This window comes from Aquila chrysaetos, chromosome 3, assembly GCF_900496995.4.
Source record: "Aquila chrysaetos chrysaetos chromosome 3, bAquChr1.4, whole genome shotgun sequence".
Lineage (NCBI taxonomy): Eukaryota > Metazoa > Chordata > Aves > Accipitriformes > Accipitridae > Aquila > Aquila chrysaetos.
The window spans coordinates 62641526-62664370 of NC_044006.1; the positions used below are offsets into that span (position 1 = coordinate 62641526).

General features: G+C 36.8%; 1 protein-coding gene across 2 annotated transcripts in view; it reads left to right on the top strand.

Annotated features, from left to right (window-relative positions):
* ZEB1 (zinc finger E-box binding homeobox 1) overlaps nucleotides 1-22528 on the top strand; it is a 126034-nt gene extending 103506 nt beyond the window's left edge. For both annotated transcript variants that reach the window (XM_030007634.2, XM_041122110.1), the window contains exons 3-9: nucleotides 1806-1868; nucleotides 3590-3751; nucleotides 7487-7689; nucleotides 12869-12974; nucleotides 14520-16330; nucleotides 17896-18076; nucleotides 20039-22528. In XM_030007634.2, the coding sequence (XP_029863494.1) occupies nucleotides 1806-1868; nucleotides 3590-3751; nucleotides 7487-7689; nucleotides 12869-12974; nucleotides 14520-16330; nucleotides 17896-18076; nucleotides 20039-20586 (3074 nt within the window). In that variant the 3' untranslated portion in view covers nucleotides 20587-22528. The remainder of the gene's footprint in view (nucleotides 1-1805; nucleotides 1869-3589; nucleotides 3752-7486; nucleotides 7690-12868; nucleotides 12975-14519; nucleotides 16331-17895; nucleotides 18077-20038) is intronic.
* Nucleotides 22529-22845: the final 317 nt, after the last annotated feature.

Here is a 22845-nt window from a genome sequence, read left to right on the forward strand (position 1 = left end):
TTGAGAGGGTTTTTAACTTCACTGACATTAATCTATAATGCCATAAATTCCTTGACATTCCCTTGGGAAGCATAGCTTTTATTTGTACTGAACCCAATGGAATTTGCTAGAGACACTATAATTTAAATTTCTATGAGTAAGAACTTACTGATACTCCCCCTTTCCATAGCGCCTGTTTCATAAGGGAGAAAAATCACAAACCCTTTTTAAAGAAAAATGGCGCGTTTGCATCCTGCTTGTTTTTAAGAAATTAAATTTTGAGTTTAAATTTGCATTGCGTGCAGTCATCCATCTTAGAAATTCTGAACCAAATTTGTGGTATCATGAGCCAAAAATATAATCGGTTCACAGCCAGTATTGGCCAATAAAATGTGGACTGTTTGGGGGGGGGGGGGGGGGGCGGTTAGATGACAATTAAAATTAAAGTAAGATTTAAGAGTTACAGTTTCCTTTTAAGCATATTTCTTGATTGTGACTATTCAGATATTTGGGGTCTGTGGAATTTTATCGAAGTAGACAGAATTAACAATCTTTTCCTTTGAGGAAGCTGGTATTATCTGAGAACTGAAGGTTCTCCTAGAATTTATCATCTTCCATATAAAGGAGAAATTGGCTTCTCCTGTAATTAAAAAGCTGGAATGTCCTGGGGTTTTGACTAGCCAAACCAAAGGATTTTTCCCTGCACTGAAGTAGAGTGAAATAAGGTAAACAACAGTATAACAGTTGCCATTTCAAATCATAGCAGTTGTATAGTCTAACCTCCTGTATCATGAAAGAGTCTTTTTCTGCAGTGTAGCTCTGAAGCATCTAAGGTTTCCATAATAAAACCATGAAGTAATTCTTTAATTTCACATGTATTAGCGTAGCATACTACTGATAAAGGAGTGAAACAACCACCATAGCTTTCCTATGCACTCCTGCCATAAGCCAGAAATACCAGTAGCAGCCTTTCCAATAGGAACTTCCCAGCCTAGGCTACCCAACAAACATAAATTAGGAACAACTTGGGCGTTGATGGATTTGAACCAACAACCTGTAGTGAGTTAAAAGCTCCATGCTGTATCCTTGAGCGCTGCAGCTCAGCAGGAGCTGCTGGAGCTTCAGAGGCAGGTAGGCTCCACAGCATCAGTTCTACGGACGTCTGGTATCTGCAAACTCGTACTGAATATTGGAATTGATACGTGAAACGTTTTTGTAGTGCACAGCTGATCTGAAGTGGGGAGCATGTGTTTAAAATCCTTGTTTGTTTAAGAAGTCACAGCCTATAAGTGGTTTCTAGAAGATTTACAAGAAAGAGAACACATTAGGTAGCTGTTTGCAGACATTACCAGCAAATTATCAATCATTTCTGAAAACTGCTAATTGGAGAAAATAATGTAAACGTATTTGTTTTATGATACTCTGGTTTCCAGAAATAATATTCTAGTGTATCAGATAGCTGTGTTTCTAGATAGGGTTATTTAAGTAGCTGACTCTTTATTTGCTGGAGGAACACACTCTCCCTGTCTTTACCTCTCTTCAAATAATGGTTAGCGTTTGGTATTGCTTCCTTTTAAGATTTCATTTCTTTAACCATGGAATATCTTTGTGGTTCAACTGATTACACACTGCTGAAATAATGTGCAATCCATATTTTTGAAAGAACATTGGTTTTAAATGCAGTTCTTCTAAACAATACAGAAATGGAAAAAATTGCTGAAGAAATAAATATATTAAGCTGTTGTTGTGTGTGTGGCATTCTTTGTTGGTTTGTTTGGGTTTTTTTAAAATATTCATTCTTCTTTTTGTGAAATGTACTATTTCAGCTGGAAAAGAAACAAAGGAAATCCTGGGGCCTGAAGCTCAGACAGATGAAGTTGGATGTACAGGTATTTCTTTGTTAATCTGAGTCCCTTATTCATAAAGTGCTATTGAATTTTGGCTAGGTGAGTATCCTTCTGAAATCTTTGACATTCTCTGACCTCTCTTTATAAACCGCTTTGGTCTTCCACACTAGAGGTCTTTAATGGTAAGCAGTGTTTTAGCTGAGGAAGAAGAGTCTGGGCTCCTTTCAAATGTCCTGGGTGCGGAGATGTCACTGACCAGTGGCACAGAGCAGTCCTCTGGCACGAGGGCTGACCCCAGTGCCGCTGCAGCACCACTGCATCTCCTAAGAGCAAAACAAGGAATGGCGCTGATCTTACCTGTAATTGTATAGAATACCAGTACGGGTCAACAGATAGTGTTTTAAACTAATAAGTAATGTACCAAATTAAACTTGAGCTAATACTGTATCTTCTTATCAACTCCTCTGTTTGTACTGATTATACAGAAGGCAAAATAAAATGCGTACCTCAGTTTCAGAACCAAACAAAAACAGATGCTTTGTTCTTTCTCTGGTTGACAGAAAATTTAACATATGGCCCATCCAGCTTTTTAAAAGATTTTTAGACTTTTTTGGTTTTTAATGCCCTTAACAGTAAATAGTTAGATATTATCAGGGTAAGCCTTATTTGGGGGCGGAAAAAAAAAAAAAAAAAACAAAACAAAACAAAAAACCACACACACACACAAAAAAAACCCAAAACCTAAACATTGATATTTTTAAAATTGTAGATTCACACACTCTTTTTAGTTACTATAAAGTCAGATCTCTCCAAACAAGTGTGGAGAACTACATTATGTATTGCATTACAGTCTATATGTGAGACTGCCTCGTGTCATAAAAAGATTGTGTCAAATTGTAAATTGAGTATGTGATTTCACACTGAGAGATGAATCATAAAACTTCTCCTTCCTATTAAAAATATACCTCACATTATTAATAGTGGAGAAGATCTGTCATGATTTAGTGTGCCACAGGCAGAGCTCTCACAGAATGTTCCACCATGGTGAAAGTAAACTCTATGAACAATGTATTTAGGCAAATACTTGATAGCAAATATTTATCATACAAACGTTAAGTAAAATATTTAATTTATTATTTGTTAATTTTGAAATACAGTTGTTCATTGATTGTTTTCTTAAGTTTTAAACTGGAAAATGTTGAAGGATGTTAACTAGATCTGAAACTTTTTTGATAGCCATTTCCAACACTGGAGAACAAGCCACTCAAAGTTCAAGTTCGCTACATTTCAGCCAGCCAACTTGTTATTCAGAGTTTAAATATCTTCTGGGCTTGCACTAATGAACAGGTCTTAAATAACATTAAAAATTATGTCTCGAAGGCGACAGATTTACTTTTGCAAACATAGGAGCTAAGACGGTAAGCTGGCCTTCAGACTACAAGGGCTAAATGATAATTAACGGTGCATTTAAGATTTTTAGGGACATTGAGGGGAACAGCTAAATCTAAAATGATAAAAATACACTGAGTTGAAGAGGCAAACTGTGGTTTTAGTCAAATTTTTAAATGTCATTATGCCACTGGTTCTCTCTTTTAAAACTTGGCATATTCCTGCATCTTAAAGGGCTTTACCCGTACTAGTATTTGTAAAGAGTTTTGAAATCCTTGGATAGAGGTTGATTTGGCAATGTGAATTACTGAATCTCATTTACGTTCTTTTTAAACTCTTCATTTCATATCTTGGATCTTGTTTTTCATTCTTAGCGAAAGAAGATGAATGTGATTCTGATGCAGAAAATGAACAAAACCATGACCCTAATGTTGAAGAATTCCTTCAACAAGAAGATACAGCTGTTATCTACCCTGAAGCACCTGAGGAGGACCAGAGACAAGGCACACCAGAAGCTAGTGGTCAGGATGAAAATGGTAAATGTGCCACCAGTTCAGTTCTTACAAAATAAATTGTACTAACTACTTGACCCAAAAGTTCTGTTGTATTTTAGAAGACAATAATGCATACACATGTAACTTTGGGGGGGGGGGGGGCGGAATCTTAGTTAAATAATTATAAGAGGATGGGATCATCATACAAAAAACATTACTACTTGATTTTGTGAAACAAGACAAGCACTGGAGTTCAGTTGTATGGGTACATAAATGATAACCTCAAGTAAGGAAATAAAAATTCAAGCTTTCATAAATCTATTTGGTAGCATTATATGAAAGAACAAAACAAACATTTATTAAATATAGTGGGAGTGAAGTAAGATAGTGTGGTTTTATGTAAGACTAACTTTGGGGGAGTTATAACATCTTTCTTGTCTTTTTATATTTCTAAACAAAATGCCCAAAAGGATCTATTAGATAGGAGTTCTTTTATTAGGTAGCCAGTCTATGACTGGCTTTTTTTTTTTTCTCTTCCTGAAAAGACAGCAATGGAGAAAAAAGAAACATTGTTTATACATAAATATTTATGTGAAAAAATAATGACCAGTTGTTATTTTTAAGTAGATGTCTGTTTTCTCTGAGGAAGTTTCATGCTTAAGATGTTCTTCTGAGTGAGATAAGTCATACTTTGTTCATTTCTTCATCATGAAACATTGAAGGCATCTTCATAATGAAATATTTGAAGGCAAAACCTGTTCAGACTGGTTTTGCATTCTGTGCTGCTTTCTGAAGTGTTCAGCTTTCATAACCTGTGACAACTGCAGTTTCAACCAGATTGTGTTCCTTTATTGGAGCACTTAAGATTTTTCAAAAGAAAGTAACATCCTACATAAAGGGTTAGGAGTGTTTGTGTTCCAGTCATTTAAAAAAGATGTACATAATTGAACTTAAAATGTCATTGGAACTGTATTACTGTACTGGTATCTAAGGCAGAGCAGTGAAAGGGGTAATGCTAACAATTTTGTTCTGCTCTTCCAGAGATTTTATGGTATTAGAGATTTTAGCAAAAAAGTGAATTAAAATATTTGAGAAATTTAAACTGTGTACATGCCTATTTATATACAGAAATAGGACATGAATTACTAATATTTTGTGGTTTACTTTACAAGTTTTGCAAAATTCAAGCAAGATATATGCTCAACAGTAGCATCTTAAAAATTATAATTTAAGATTTCAATCTGTGTTTGCAGTGGCACAGATTGTCAAGTTAGTTCTACAGCCTTGCAATATGATTTCCATGTAATCATTAAAAATACACATTTGTTTTAATAATTTATATTAGACCTAGCCCAATAAGTTCACAATGAAGTATTCTGAAAATCACGGTGCTGAACAATGATGTTAAACGTTGTAATAATTTGGAACAGAAAATGCCAAAAAATGTAGTGATATTTGCTAAAGATACCTGCTTCCAAACTGGGGGACTGAACAAGAGAAGTGACAGAGAATTAGAGTCATCAGTGGCTTTGGGAAACCATTGCCACTTCACCATTTGCTCCATTGGAAACAGAATTTAAGTTAACGTGTTTCTGATATTTCCACTGAGTTGTATTTGTGCTGAAATGGAATATTCTTTATGTCAGGTGAATTGAATTGTAGATGGAAAAAAGAGAATTGAAGGGAAGCATACTGTGACTACACATGTGGGGAGAGGTTCATTTTTGGACAACCTGGCTGATCCAGGAAAAGCAGAAAGGGGTAGAACAACACAAAAACCAGTGCAATATGAGTGTTACCTTGCCTGTTGCCATAACAAGTGTAAAAGAACCTATATGACAGAGAAGGTGGTTTTTAGTAATAAAGAAAACTGGTCTGACTCTTCTTTTCCTTTTCACTGTTGCAAGAACAATGGTACATTTAGTAAAAATAAAGTCAGTAAATTCCACACAAACAGAACGAAATTGCTACTTTATAGAGCATATAATCAATCTATGGTGATAACTGCTGGAAGAGGTCATGAAGATAAATAATTCAGAAGTACTTTCTAAAGTACTGGTTAATTTTATGGGTATTAATAATGCTTATAGTTCTGCAACTTAAAATGACAGTGCTTACAAATTTGCCCCTTGTGCTTCAGAGCATAAAATGATAATCAGGAAAGACCTTCCACCTTCCTCTCCTGCTTTCACTCAGAACAGTGCATAAGTGCATCCTTGCAAAATTTTCTTCCCATTTCCCTTGAAGCATGGAAGAGTAGCATGGTCATTGGAAGATACCACACCTTATAAATTGATAGTTTGATCAAATACAACAAACTCTACATTTATTTAAACACACTTTTATCAATTTATAAAGAAAGATTTTTTTTTTCAATCCTTTAAAAATTAATTTTTCAAGGATAGAATAAGTTACTATATATGGGGGATAATATATGCTGATAAGAAGAGATGGAGTTAAAACTCCATAAATGGTGACTTCTCAGAAGTAGACTTGTGAAATTAATATTCAGCTTCAATCTGATTTCACTTTGTCCTGTACTGATATAGAAGTAACTTCATGAAAGCCAGCAGCATAGATTCCGTAGATCACCTTAGAGTCATATTTATGGCCTCACATTTGATCTCTCTCCTTTCTGTCACTCAGACAGTATGTCCTCTCTCCTTTCTGTCCTGCTGACAGTATGTCCTACTAACAGGTACATATCTGTGTATCACAGAACCATAGAATGGTTTGGGTTGGAAGGCACCTTTAAAGGTCATCTAGTCCAACCCCCTGCAGTGAGCAGGGACATCTTCAACTAGATCAGGTTGCTCAGAGCCCCGTCCAACCTGACTTTGAATGTTCCCAGGGATGGGGCATCTACCACCTCTCTGGGCAACCTGTGCCAGTGTTTCACCACCCTCATTGTAAAAAATTTCTTCCTTATATCTAGTCTAAATCTACCCTCTTTTAGTTTAAAACCACTACCCCATGTCCTATCACTACAGACCCTGTTAAGAAGTCTGTCCCCATCTTTCTTATAAGGCCCCTTTAGGTACTGGAAGGCCGCTACAAGGTCTCCCTGGAGCCTTCTCTTCTTCAGGCTGAACAGCTCCAACTCTCTCAGCCTTTCCTCATAGAAGAGGTGTTCCTTCCCTCTGATCCTTTTTGTGGCCCTCCTCTGGACTTGCTCCAGCAGGTCCAGATATAAGAATTATAAGCCACGTTTCTACTAATTTTTTTTCAGTTCTCTTTTCACTTACAATTCTGTGTTAGGTAAAGAGAAAGAAAAAAATATTCTCTGCAGCTTGCAAACATTATTTATTCCTTAGGAGCTGAAAACAGGATGACTATTAGATGTTTCGGTGATAGACTTAAATTTGTAAACAGGATTTGAGGATTGTCTGTGATTGAACTAACCAGATCTACAAAGATTACTAGATCTTAAACCATGTTTCACAATTTTCAGAACACTTTTTAAACAGAAATACACACATAGAAGCTCTACTGCTGTATTGGGAAGTCCAGCAGACTCACTGCGAGGTGTTTTGGGTAATTGTATTGTGCTGACTCTCTCCAGCGAACACTGGGGCAACCATACCATATTGTAGTTAGTAACATAATACCTGTGGAAAAAAAAAAAATTATCATTAGTCCTTTTCTAAAATAGATGGAGCGTCTACCAACTGCATGTTTTCTTACAGTAATATATGTAAATGTAAAGCATGTTTGTTGATGGTAATAAGTTTGGAACTTAGATTTGTTTAAATATGGTGTATTGTCTTTCCTGTGTAGGAACACCCGATGCATTTTCCCAACTGCTTACTTGCCCATATTGTGATCGAGGGTACAAGCGTTTTACCTCTCTGAAGGAACACATTAAATATCGCCATGAAAAAAATGAAGATAACTTTAGTTGCTCCTTGTGCAGTTACACGTTTGCATACAGAACGCAGCTCGACCGCCACATGACATCACACAAATCAGGAAGAGATCAAGTAAGTGGCATCTGAATTAAGGATTTAGCATCCTCTGTAACAACGCTGTGATGTGTTATGTGAGCAAAAATGTACAGAGCAAGTAAGCTGTTTGCATCAGATTATCTACATGCTGAAGTCCCAGTCCCAGAGCACACACTTAAACTTGCTACTGAAGTCAGACTTCTTCCATAGCTGTCAAAGGATGAGATCTGAATTCCTGTATTTTCATTCATCTAGGCAGTGTGGTTGGGTTTAAATTTTAGTTTTTGGAAGTGCTTTGTTGCATTTATAGGTAATTAGGTTTTGTCTGTTCGTTGGCTAACACTACATAAAAATTGTGACTCAAGTCTAATTTCAAATCTTTAGTGAAACGCATTTTCCTGTCATAAATCCTGTTTGGCTAATTCAAAATTTGCTGTACCCGTTTTTGCCCTTAAGAAACAAACCACTGTGTTGATTCATTTGCTTGAACTGTGAGATACAGTTTTTAAATGCAATCCATGCTATAAGACAATATAGAAAAAATTTGTGCATAAAATACAACACTTTAGTACTAAATTAAGCAACAAAAAGGGCTAAAGATATTCTGAGCTTGTTTTCTCTGGTTCATGGGTTGACCTGAGGGCACGGCTCCCTGAAATGCCTTCCATGATTTAGCCATCTGAGATTCTGTTCCCCCCTCCCTTTTTTTTCTTTTCTTCTTTTACCCCTACAATTTCCTATCATCCATCCCCAATTACATGCTTCCATAGCTTATCAGAGGCACTCCGAGGCTCAGGAACTGACTGAAACTCACTGAAACAGTCAGGAATTGGCCAAGGAAAAAAGATACAGATTTTCCACCACCAGGTTGTAGAGAGAGGCTTGGAGATGTTCCCTTCTAAGGACAGACTAAAAAGATTGATACTCTCCAGAGAAGAAACAGGAGAGAAACATCACAGAAAGATGCAAAACAGTAAATAGTGAAAAGAATGTAAAGGGAAAGGTACTTCAATATTTCTTGCAGCTCCAAACCAACAGATCTTTCATTAAACTGAAAGGCTGTAACAGAGTAAAGGAGATGCTTTTTTACACATTGCATATTAACCTCCATTCTACAAAGTATCACCAAGTCCAAGAATTTAACAGGCTTAAAAATTTTTTATACATTTTTATACCTGAATGTTTACTTTCATGGGTAAATTAAATAGGAAAAATTGTTACAAGAAGTATTGGCCATCCTGCTACAGGGATTTTATTGTCTCACACGGTTTGGAATAACCTCACCAGTGTATTCTGGCATGGCAGTTCTTATTTATTCAAATATATTTCCCATGAACAATTAATTTCTGCCTTGCTTTCTTATTGGCTTGGCTTCCACTTTAAAGTGACTGTCATCTTGTATACATCTTATATTTCTAACTATAAAATCTATGAATGCTTTTTGTATAATGCTTTCTTGTGAGCTACCACGTTTATTTTCAGTTTTTCCAGCTAGAAGCCTAAAAGCAGAAGAATAAAGTAGTTGGAGGGGCTAGAAGCCTCTCCTATATTTGCATGTAGGCTGAATGAAAAGACAAAAAATACCAAGCGAGTAAACAATCTCAGAAGAATTGCTACAAAGGGAAGCTTAAATTGTGTTTCTGCAGATATATTTTAATGGGTTTATACTTTTGAAGGCACAATTGCATTTGATAAATGTTGTTTCTGTTAAGTATCTGGAACTCAATATTATACCAGTTTAAGTGTATTTTTTCTCTAGAGCCATAGCCAGAATCAAAACTACAATAGTTCAGATACTTGGTAAATTTAAAACATGTATTTGTTTATGTTATTGTCACAAAGTTGTCATGTCTTCAGAATCAGCTTCATGTGCATGTATGTGGTTAAATCATTTGTGTAATGGAAAATTAACTTTTTTCCATAGTAAAGTATAGACTTCCTGGTTGTGGATCTTAAACAGATGCCTCTTCAAAACTTAATGTCTTATTCTGAAAGGACTTCACGTGAAAGTAGATTATTTGGATAACTTTGTTAGCTGGTTAATGTCCGGCATGTGACCATTTTGTAGTTGCTCTGTACAAGGAAGCAACAAGCAAAGATAATATCTAGTGAAGGCAGGGGAAGAGGTGTGTGCGCACTGTGCCTCCCTCTGAGGAAGGGGGAAATGTGCCCAACTGCAGCTACTTCTGCTCCAGTGGAGAGCAGAGAGCCATCCTGCACCTCCTCCTTCATCCCTCCCTCCTCCCCATCCCCGGCGTCCCTCGCGGCTCCCCTGGCTGCTCCTACGCCACTAACGGTTGGTCTGAGGTGGTGCTGCGTACGCATCATCTGCTTTCACATGTGAAGCACCAAAAAAGATGTTGAAGTGTGAACAAGTGCTTCTCATACGTGTGTTCTTTTTCTTCTCATCAATTTACAAAGCACCCGTAGGTAGTCTGTGAAAATTTCATATTGCTGTGGACACCGCTGAGAAATGGCCGCTCTTGAAGACCATGGTCAAACAATCTGTGAAAAAACCCTGATGTACCTGTAATTCCTGTCTTCCAGATAACTTTTGAAGATTCCCATTAATAAGTTTTGGTTGTCTGGTATGAAAAGAGTGGACTTTAGTCCTAAGCAAAGTAAATGTTTGATGCAGGGACGTATTAGTGGCTAGTTACGGACCTTAATGTTTCTTCTTTCAGTCCTTTAAGGAATGCAGAGGAGTTTTCTTTGAATGCTGTGGTTAATTCTTTAATGAGCAGAAACCAGCAGTTATGTATGGTGCATCAAAAATATATCACACATCAGAGGCACAAAAAAATTGTGGATTTAGCACTAAAAATGTGGATTTAGCAGTACTGAAAGGGGGAAAAACATTTGAATCTGAGAAAATGAAGGTGAAAGAGTATCAAAGATGGTACTTTAGAGAAGAGTTATGATTCTCAGCTAGTTTTAAAGAGCCTGGAGAGTAACTCTGAGGATGTTTCAGATTTGTAAAAAAGATGAGTATAGGACAGACAGCAAGAAAGCTGAATAAAGAATTACAAATGTAAGAAGGTAAGGCAAAGTAGATGGAAACACTGCTTAGCAGAGAGTTCAACGCAGGTTATAGCTATGACCAAGAAAACAAGAAAACTCATTAAAAATTTGATAAGAGAAATGTGGGCTTCCATGCCTTGGAAGCAGAACATTGAATTTTAAAGACTGGAGCAGAAACATTTCTGACAGATTGAATACATGCACTAATATTTGGTATGAATATTTATGTAGTCCAACATCTGCAGTAGCTGTATATGTGCTGAGATCCTTTAACTTGTATAATCTCAAGTCAAACAGTAGTAACTGATTCTCTGCAGGCTTAAGTAAATCCTGACACGGTCCTCTAGACTCAGTGAAGCTGGATCATTAAAGTGAAATGCAGCGAGTCAGGCACAATCATCTAGAACATCATCTTCAAGGGCCTTAGTTAAACAAAGCTGAAAAGCCATGTGGACTAGCAAAAGACAGCTGACAAACCCAGGAATAAGGGTCAAGTGCTAATCGGGATAAGTCAGAGCGGAGACCTTGCTGCAAAGCCTGGGAGGAGGTGGGAAGGAGCCCACCCCGAGGAGGGTGGGAGCAGTATCTGCTGAGAGGTGAAAACTGCAGCTTAACCAAATGCTTACCCAAGGGAACTGTCAAATTAGAGTACTTGGAAGCGGTTTAGATTATCTTGTTTCAATTTGTCTTCTGTTAGCATCTGTATCATATAAAGGAGGACAGGGTGTAGAGCGGGGAGGGTTGATAATTTGGACAGCATATCTCATAGCAGAGTGCTCGGACTTTCATCCAGCAAACTGCACGGCTGCGGGTTCTTCAGATCTAAAGGCATAAATCAGAACAGGAACATCACCCTGCCTTTTTATTCATCCCCGCTTCTCCAGCGCAGATCTCAGCCCCCGGTCGCCCTGTCTGCACTCGGGGAGTAGCCTCCGCACTCGGCGAGCGTCTGCTCCCAGTGCCGCCCGCCGCAGTGGACCAGAATTAGGTGTAGGAGCTGCCCGCCACGGTTTCACACCAGAGGAAGTTAGTGCCCGCCAGCCGTGCGTGGTAGCTGCCTGTAGGCAGGCTGTTTCCCCAGAGTACCTGAATAGCTCTATTAATGAGTTTATGAAAATACTTGCCCCCGTTACCAAAAATCTGCAGCTGCATCCAAATGGTCGTAGAGTATCTTTTTGCAAAGTGAGCTCTACTTAAAAAGGAGCTGCTGTTTTTTTAAATAAAGAATTTGTTTGAACAGAAAGATTTCTAATTCCTCCATTTCATGTTGGTAATTAAGCTGCTCTGACTTCTAAAACGTATGTGATTTTTGTCTTTAAAAATACACATTTCTCAATTTATACAGTTTGTGATAAAATTCTATATCTTGCATATGCTTATCACATAAACTACATGTATTTATACTTCTTTCTTAGCTTTTGCTTTTTTTAGACTAGTATAACAACAAAGATAAAATAATTTGAAGCTTAAGAATAAATCCTGTCACAACGCGAAATATAACAAAAATAATCAGAACTTCAGTGCAAATAGTGAAGAGGCTTGATGTTGTGTACCTGGGAAATCCCTCCATATTGTTATTTATTTTAATTTAGTTTTTTGCATTTATTTTGAGAATTAATTGTGACTGAGAGTGCCTTTGTTGTCACTGAGCCATCTTCTCTTGAGCAATCCTGTGGCACCATTACATAGAGGAATCCAAGGCCAACAGTAAGCGCTGGAAGCATGTAAATGGAAAAATCAAGTCAACTGATTAAACTTTAAACAGGCTTTTATATGCTTTAATGTTTCTCTATCCTGTATGACATATTCTGTGGGTGGTGGGCTTGGGTTTTTTCTTGGTTTTTTTTGCTTTCACAAGTAGCATTAGCATGCATCCTGGAACTTCTTACTCACATAACATGTCAGTGCAAGCTTCATCTGAAGTTAGGAGAAGGGGCAAATATATTTTGGGTTGGTTTTTTTTTTTTTTTTCTTTTTACTGTACCAGATTTATTCAGAAGATACACATGGCTCAGTTTTAACCTGACTTCTAATTTGTTTCTTTTTCATGCATAACGCATACCACCTTCAGTCTCTTAAAATTATGATTGATTCTGTTCAGTTTTGTATTGCATTTTCTCTGTTACAATGTAAAAATAGAAGATGTTTTTCCAACATGCTGTCCTATGCAATAATTATGAATTCTTTCTCACAGAGACATGTGTCGCAGTCCAGTGGTAATCGAAAATTCAAGTGCACTGAATGTGGAAAAGCTTTTAAATATAAACATCACTTAAAGGAGCACCTACGAATCCACAGTGGTAAATAAACCAAGCATTGAATTATGTAGTAATGTTGCCATTTCTACTCTTTATAACTTTGATGTGATATCAGTCTTGTAAGTCTAAGTTTAAAATACTACTGTTTTCCTTTATTATTTTTTTTTCCCTCTGGGACTCTGTAAGCACTGATGGCAGCCTTCAGCTGTGTGCAGGAAATATGTCGAATAACTCAAGAGGATTTACAGTTGCAGCTTAAGCTCTGACAGTTAAGGAAAACTTCACTTGTGGCAGAAGAAATGGGGGCATCCTTCTGGTCCTTTTTCACTTGTCTGTTTTATCTCAATGTTTGCAGATCATTCAGCATGTTATGAGCCTTGCTAGAAAATTTTAAGTGATAATAATCGGGACATAAGAACTATGCTTCCTACTATGGCTGTGATTTTCATCATTCAAGACTAGTCATATTAAAATAGCCTAGGACACAGGTCTAGGATTGTGTTATACTATCACAACAGTTTCAATTTATAAGAAAAGTTCCAATTTATAAGAAATGTAATATATAATAATATATTTCAGTATATAATATAACAATAAGTTAAATGTGGTCACTCAAAAGAGATTCTCAATTTCTGTCTTTAACCCAGATTTAGCCATTGACAGAAAGTCTGAAAACAAGTTTTTAGGCCATCTTTTCCTTTCTTATCAGTTGCTCGGCCATGAGCAATGAAGTGCACCTCACTTAGAAGTCCTCCCTCAGCAAACATCATCTTCATTTCATTTCCAGAGGGTAGTGGCACTGTGCCTGTGAGTGGAAAAGCCTCAGTCAACGTACTTTTCAATCTGAAGCAAGCCTGCTGTTTTGGCTCTTTCCTTTTCCTCTGTAGAACAGATGCCCTGAAAAGCCAACTCTTACTAGGGGTGCGACGACTGCATAGTTGCTTGCCTCTTCCTGGCAGTTTAACCTGATATTCATCTCTGAACGCAAATATACATCTGTCTTCTATATGTGTCTGGTTTCCCTTTACTTAAACTTTGCCTGGTTTTCAGCTGATGAGTATTGTAGGAAGATATGGATATATTGTAATTGAGTTTGCTGCAATAAAATGTGCATAGCTCCTTATTCAATTATGATTTGCATTTATGGCTTTTTTTCTGTAGTTAATCATATTCTAATTCTTTTCCATTCTGAAGTAGTTTATGCAGCTTCTGAAATTAGTGAATGGAGTTTAATGAAATCTGCAAGTATCATATAGACTCATTTATATAATATGTAGACAGTTACTGCGAAATACTGAAACGTATCATGATCATGTGGGCTCCATCCTATATCTACTAGCTGATCACAAACTTGTTAAAGGACCCTAGGATCAGAGCTATAGATGACATAATTACTCTTACTGTTCAATTCACTGTATAAGATTTTTTTTTTTTTCCCTAGGACTGTTTGAGAGGTCATTTTGATGTATTCTTTTCTACTTACTATTGCTTGAGGAAGTTACGCTGTAACCTAGTAAACTGTTGCATATGCCTCTTTTCTTCTTCTTCTTTTTTTTTTTTTTTTTTTTTTTTTTTTTTTATCTTTAGGAGAGAAGCCATATGAGTGCCCAAACTGCAAGAAACGTTTTTCCCATTCTGGTTCATACAGTTCACACATAAGCAGTAAGAAGTGTATTGGTTTGATGCCCGTGAATGGTCGAGCCCGGTCAGGGCTCAAGACATCTCAGTGCTCGTCCCCTTCCCTTTCTGCATCACCAGGTAGCCCAGCAAGACCACAGATACGACAAAAGATAGAAAATAAACCCTTGCAAGAGCAACTTCCTGTTAACCAAATTAAAACTGAACCTGTGGATTATGAATTCAAGCCCATAGTGGTTGCTTCAGGAATTAATTGTTCGACCCCTTTGCAGAATGGGGTTTTTAGTGGTGGTAGCCCATTGCAGGCAACCAGTTCTCCTCAGGGTGTGGTGCAAGCTGTTGTTCTACCAACAGTAGGTCTGGTGTCTCCCATAAGCATCAACTTAAGTGACATTCAAAACGTACTTAAAGTGGCAGTGGATGGTAACGTAATAAGGCAAGTATTGGAAAACAATCATGCCAATCTTGCATCCAAAGAACAAGAAACAATCAACAATGCATCTATACAACAAGCTGGCCATTCCCTCATTTCAGCTATCAGTCTTCCTTTGGTTGACCAAGATGGGACAACCAAAATTATCATCAACTACAGCTTGGAGCAGCCAAGTCAACTTCAGGTTGTTCCACAAAATCTAAAAAAAGAAAACACTGTTCCTACAAATAGTTGCAAAAATGAAAAATTACCGGAAGATCTTACGGTGAAGTCTGAGAAAGAGAAGAACTTTGAAGGAGAGACCAACGATAGCACTTGTCTTCTTTGTGATGACTGTCCAGGAGATCTTAATGCACTTCAAGAATTAAAGCACTATGAAACGAAAAATCCTCCTCAGCTTCCTCAGCCCAGTGGAACAGAAGCTGAGAAGCCCGATTCCCCTGTCCCATCAGAAACTGGGGAGAACAACTTATCTCCTGGTCAGCCACCTTTAAAGAACCTTTTATCGCTCCTAAAAGCGTATTATGCATTAAATGCACAACCAAGCGCAGAAGAGCTCTCAAAAATAGCAGATTCAGTAAACCTACCACTGGATGTGGTAAAAAAGTGGTTTGAAAAAATGCAAGCTGGACAAATTTCTGTGCAGTCTTCTGGACCATCTTCTCCTGAACAAGTTAAATTAAGCAGTCCTGCAGATAATGATGATCAAGCAGCAACTACAAATGTAAGCGAACCCCAGAACAGCACAAATAACTCACAAAATCCTGTCAATACAACAAAATCTCAGACTTTACCAGGGGGATCAACTCTGAATGGTTCACGCAGTAGCACGCCATCCCCATCGCCACTAAACCTTTCTTCATCAAGAAATTCACAGGGTTATACGTACACAGCAGAGGGTGTACAAGAAGAGCCACAAATTGAACCTCTTGACCTTTCGCTACCAAAGCAACATGGAGAACTGTTGGAAAGATCTACCATAACTAGTGTTTACCAGAACAGTGTTTATTCTGTCCAAGAAGAACCTTTGAACTTAACTTGTGCAAAAAAAGAACCACAAAAGGACAACAATATTACAGACTCTGATCCTATTGTAAATGTAATCCCACCAAGTGCCAATCCCATAAATATTGCTATACCTACAGTCACTGCTCAGTTACCTACAATTGTTGCCATTGCTGACCAGAACAGCGTTCCATGCTTGAGAGCTCTCGCTGCCAATAAGCAAACCATTTTGATTCCACAGGTGGCTTATACATACTCTACTACAGTTAGTCCTGCAGTTCAAGAAACACCACCAAAACAGACCCAAGCCAATGGAAATCAGGTACTTCGGTCCCTGTATTCCTGTATGTTGTGTGTGATGTATTTATTCTGTATCCATGCTAACGAACAGAAAACTGTCAAGGTAGCTTATATTTACACTTTAATTTATCAGGTTTATTTGGCTTGATTGTTAACGGGTAGTAGATGTTACTGTTAAGTCCTCTGCAAAGCTCGTTAGCTCAGGCAGCTTGAGTCCAGACTGACAGAAACTGTATAGTTCTGTGTGTGGATAAGTCAGTTCTTCACCATATTCAGTCATTCTGAAATGTCTTCTAGGACATTAGTGCTTAGTATTTTCAAGACAGTCCAATTCTCCTGATCAAAAAGCAAAGTAAGGCCATGGCTTGTGTTTCTTGCTGGCTCCGTATCTCCTCTTTCCCCATATCCAGAAAATAAACTCATTGGAATTTTTGGCTACTCCCTTCACACCGCTTTGCTTTCTTGGCTTGCGGAGTAGCTGAGTTCATCCTGCACCATAATGGCACTTTAAACAAAATTCGTACGTATTCTCAATTGAGAGTTGGGCAGGTATTTATCTTCTTTATCTGCCATTCCTGTATCCTGCCCTGTTCCTCCCTGGGTACATGCAGATGTGATCTAATCAGAGGCAATCCTCCAGAGAAACCCCTTGAGGTAGGGACAGAGAAGAACAGAGAAGTGGCTCATGGAAAGACTGAGTGTTCCTAATTAAGTCTTAGAAATTGGCTGCTTGGCATTTTATGCAGGCTTCTATATTGCAAGAGACTGAGGAGCCTTGAAGAGTTACAAGGTTGCTTATATGTTAAAACTTATGAGACAGACAACATTTGAGGTAGCCAACGTACGTTTTTATATTCAGATTTGATAATATATGATAAAATTAATTCTGTGTGTAGTGATACTGCTGATATCAGTAGAAGATACTGTGCTTCTTACAGGTGAGCTTCAGCTCCTGAAATGCTTAGAAACAGACAACAGTTATGATATTTTTAAAACTTTATTTATTAATGAAACATTTGAAGTTCCCCGAATTTTGGGTTAAGTAGTATTTGTGGTAGTTTTACAAAGAAGAGGGTAGTCAAATATGCAAATTCAAATGGTAACTTAAATAGCTTCTTGTGAAAACTTCATCAAAAAATACAGCCTTAACTTCTATAAAATCCACGAGGTAGCAAAATGTGGGTGACAAACATTAGTTGAGAAATGCAGTTAGATATCAAATTTGCTCTTCCAACTTATTGAGGTACTTTATAGGTCTGTAATCTTCTTCTCCTTCCTAACATTACATTTATTATACGGGCCCTAAAACATGATGTGTCAGTGTAGCTTAGACCTGGCCAACAGTCAGATTTGGATGTGATTAAAGTCAGTCCCAGTGAGAATTCTGCATCTATATGGTGGCAGGGCTGCAAAGCACAGCGATGCAGCGAAAGTTCTTTTTGACTATGTAAGTCTAAACAATTTTGTTTGGCTGTTTACAGAATTGAACGAGAAGAACAGTGCAGCTTCAGCTTACATTTTATAAATTGTGTGCTGCATCAGTGCATTTTTTTATTGAACTCAATCTTTTTTGTAATTTTTCTTAAGGATGAAAGGCAAGACACTAGCTCAGAAGGAGTATCGAATGTAGAAGATCAAAATGATTCTGATTCAACACCCCCAAAGAAAAAGATGAGAAAAACAGAAAATGGGATGTATGCATGTGATTTATGTGACAAAATATTCCAGAAGAGCAGCTCATTATTGAGACATAAGTATGAACACACAGGTATGTACTAGGGAAAGCAGTTTCAGATCATTATTTCATTGGTAGTGTATAACTGATAATCTCAACTGGAATCCAGTTCTCAGAAAGTGTAGGGAAGTGTAATAGTCCTTCTTATCATCTGTGCTCAGCTTTCTTTAGAAACCTGTGTTTTGTATATTTGTTTGACAGAACTGCAATTCTATGTTTCTTTAAATTTGTAAGACCTAAACCCTGCAGAGAAAAAGGGGAGTTTCTTCCATCTGGCTCATGAACAGTCATCTGCGAGCCACAGCCTGTAATCAAGGATGTATTACTTCTAATTTACCTTGCCTGGTTATAAATTAAGAAAAATTAAAAATTAAAATTATAAATTAAGAATAAAGGATCGTGTATGTCTATGATACTCTACATGAAAGGCAGTGTATCTATCTAGTATGAAGGATTTTCAAATTAGGCCACATTTGTAATGACCTGAAGTTAACAGCCATTCAGTAGACCTGGAGTCGAACCCCAAAAGAACACCCTTTTGGCTTTGATTTTTATTTTTAATTTCTCATGGTTATTCCTTTTGGCTCCAGTTCTGGTATCTTTAGTCTTTTTTTTAATAACTGTGGCTCTCTTATTTCTTCTGTGATGTCTTAAAAAAACCTTTTTTTTATTGGTTAGGTGCCTAAATTTGTATTTCTGCATATTAATGTTCTAATTTCATCTCACATACAGAATTTAGAAGATTAAAAATTCCCTTTTGTCTTTACCACTTGATCAAGTTTCTCAAGTTGTATTCGTTAAGACTGTTTTCATACCTTTACTGTCCTGAGACTCTTTTAACTCCTCCTTTTCATGACACAATTGTTCTTTCAATTCTACTTTTAAATTAAATGCAGTGTTCAAAATCATAGAATCATTTAAGACCCTTAAGATCATCAAGTCGAACTGTTAACCTAGCACTGCCAAGTCCACCACTAAACCATGTCCCAAAGCACCACGTCTACGCGTCTTTTAAATACCTCCAGGTATGGTCACACAACCACTTCCCTGGGCAGCCTGTTCCAATGCTTGATAACCCTTTCGGTGAAAAAATTCTTCCTAATATCCAATCTAAACCTCCTGTGGTGCAACTTGAGGCCATTTCCTCTCATCCTATCACTTGTTACTTGGGAAGAGAGACCAACACCCACCTAGCTGCTTGTTTGGCATAAGTTGACATGGAGGTGTCGATGATCTGTATAGCGTGACCAAAAAAACTGCTGTCATATTATCTCTACCTTTTATGTCTGGGCTAAGACTGTTCAAAGTTGTTTTGCGTAGCAACTTCAAGTGTTGAAATCAAAATAACATTACTAGGCTTCTACTATGTTTCTAAGAGAGTCTGAAAACAAGGCAACAAAGTAGAAAGCTGGAAAACAGAGCAGAAAGAGAACTAAGTGAAACAAAGCAGATTTTTCTTGTTAATGTATGTGTAGTCAGCAAGTTTTGTTCATAAGACGCTTACCTGTGCCAGAAGGTTCTAGATTTGAGAATGATTTTCCCTTTACCTATAACACGGAAGAAGGACTTGGTACACAAAAACCAACATCAAAGCTTAGTTGATTTAACATTTCCATAAATATAGAAAAGTTAAAATGATTTTGAGTCGAAATAATGTTTACTGCAAGAAAAATGTCTCCTTTTCTAAATTACTTATATTCACACTTTTTTGTGCTAGAAATTACATCTGAGAATCTGTTTGGCCTTCTGTGTTCAGTTTTCCTAAAAAACCTTACAAATTACCCTTGTAATTGTGACAATGTACCCTTGCACCCTCGTCCTTTGGGCTCGGGTGAGAAACTCGGGCTGATAATGCGTGGAGTAGAACATCTTGTTAAATAAAATGATTAATTGTTGGTAATACATTCGCCAACAGCATTTTGTGATGAAAACAACAGTACAAATTTTTAAAACTTCAGTTACAAGATGTCCAATTGTTTGTGCTTTATTTTGTAGGTAAAAGACCTCATGAGTGTGGAATCTGTAAAAAAGCATTTAAACACAAACACCATTTGATCGAACACATGCGACTGCATTCTGGGGAAAAACCCTACCAATGTGACAAATGTGGAAAGCGGTTTTCACACTCGGGGTCTTACTCTCAACACATGAATCATCGCTACTCCTATTGCAAAAGAGAGGCAGAAGAGCGTGACAGCACAGAACAGGAGGAGACAGGCCAGGAGGTCCTCAATAATGAGCATGCTGGTGCCAGGGCATCTCCATCGCAGATCGACTCGGATGAGAGAGAGAGTCTAACCAGGGAAGAAGAGGAAGAGAGTGAAAAAGAGGAAGAGGAGGAGGAAGAAAAAGAGGTAGAAGGACTTCAGGAAGAAAAAGAATGTAGGAAACTACAAGAAGTAGAGGATGAAGAAGAAGAAGAAGAAGAAGAAGAAGGGAAAACTGAAGGTAACAAGAATGATGAAGCTGTAAATCAAGCAAGCAATGCAGAACCAGAAGTTATACAGAATAATGGGCAGGTGTCGGAAGAAAAAAACAAATAAAGCTTAAATGATAGTTTTTTCTATAAGGAAAAAAAAAATTGGTAATGAAGTTCGTTCTATATTATACATGCTTTTCATGGAAACGCAGTAGCCTGCATACTGTGATTTCTGTTCACTACTGTGTAAAAAAATATATATGTAAAAAAAAAAGAAAAAGAAAAAAAAAAAAAAGAAATCCAGGTGTGCCTGAACCTCAAACTTAGTAATTTTTCACACAGTTTTCAAAGTTAGGAACAAGTTTATAACATGAAGCAGATTAGAAAAATACAGTGATTCCGGAAGCAAAGATTTAACAGGTTGTAGGAAACCTGATTTATTAGACAAGCATCTGGCATTGTTTGTTTTATCAGTATTAATTTTCATTCTTAAGTTGATTAATTTTTAAGCTGTACAATTGGGAGAGATTTATATGAATTTTTTTTTTTAATGGTAAAACATTTCCTAAATCCACTTCAGTATTTTCTTATGTTTTAAAATGTGAGAACTTCTGCACTACAAAATTCCCTTTTGCAGAAACCTGTAATGCAGTTGCAAACAGTGCTTGGCTACCTTTGTAAATTCAACCTGGAAGGTAGCAGTTTATGACATTAGATGTTGTAGTAGAGCATATTATCATTTAAAGTGTATTGTTAGCCTTAAGAAAGCAGATGATAGAAGAACTGAAGTTTCTTACTCATGTGATTAAAAATGTAGTTGAAAAGATTGTCGTTGAGTTCTGATTGCAGGGACTAACAGTGTTAATACTGGTAAGGACAGCAAAGTCGTCAAAATCAGTGTTTGTAATTGTGTTTTGAGTATGTAGTAACAATATGAAGGATATGATATGAAGCTTTGTATCTCCTTTGGCCTTATGCAAGACCTGTGTGCTGTAAGTGCCATTTATCAGTATTATAAAGGCTCTAAGCAGCCTTTATCCAACGTGTGGCCTACAATAACTAGCATTTGTTGATTTGTATCAAACTTCTAAACTAATCATGGGGAAAAAAACACTCAGCCATCAGAGAAGTAAGAACACTGGTATATTTCATTATTTAATTATTTGGTGGTATTTTGGGTTAATACCTGACTTGCAGAATTTCTCTACAATAATTACAAGGGAAATTTTCTAATCTGCTTTATTGCTTTATTGGTTTACTTTAATTTCAGACACATACATGACATGTTATCTGGCTCATAAGTATTTTCAAATGTTAGTTATTATGGACCCCATTTATTAACAATGTTAGCTGATTTTTACCTATCAGTATTATTTTATTTCTTTTAGTTTATAGATCTGTGCAACATTTTGTACTGTATGTCTTCAAACCTGGCAGTATTAATACCCTTCTTACTGACATATGTACCTTTTTAGTTTTAGAAAACTTTTATATTTATGTGTCTTATTTTTATATTTCTTTATTTATTACACAGTGTAGTGTATAATACTGTAGTTTGTATTAATACAATAATATATTTTAGTATGAAAATTTGGAAAGTTGATAAGATTTAAAGTAGAGATGCAATCGGTTCTCTTGCATTGAGATTTGATTTAACAGTGTTATGTTAACATTTATACTTGCCTTGGACTGTAGAACAGAAGAATTAAAATGGGAATGTATTAATTTTACAATTGCAATCAATTCATTTTACCTTTACCCAGTTTTTAATATAAAGCTCTTAAATTTTGAAATTCACTGTGTGACTAATAGCATGATGCTCTGCAGTTTTATTAAGAGATTAGTCTAACCATAAAACTCTCATTTCCTTAGTAAGCCAAATTAGAATAATCTTATAAACAGTGTTGGGAACAATGTTTAACATTTTTGTGCCAATTTGTTCCTGTATTCATGTATGTATGTTACAAAACTGAAACTTCATTTTTAAGTTCCTTGTTACATCATGGTCATTTTCTAGTTTTTTACCAGACTCCCCATCTCACAATAAAATGCGTCAACAAGTCTGACTTACTGTCATTATTCTGGTAATTTAGAAAATGGTTTTAAATGATTTCTATGAGATGTTATTTGGACACGGTTCCTGCTTCAGTGTCAGTATTCAGTTTCAATTGTACATAAGGAGCACGTAAGTGAAAAAGGTTTGACTGTGTGCAGACAAAGGGATTGCTACATTAGTTTATTGATTTACCAACGTTAGTAGAACAACTGAGTTTTCAAAATGAACCTTGTGTTTTGTGAGTATTTTTTTTTCTCTTTATCTAATATACAGTTTAGCACTCTCTTTCAATAAGACTGCTTTTAAAGGAAGTAAGTCTATAACTGT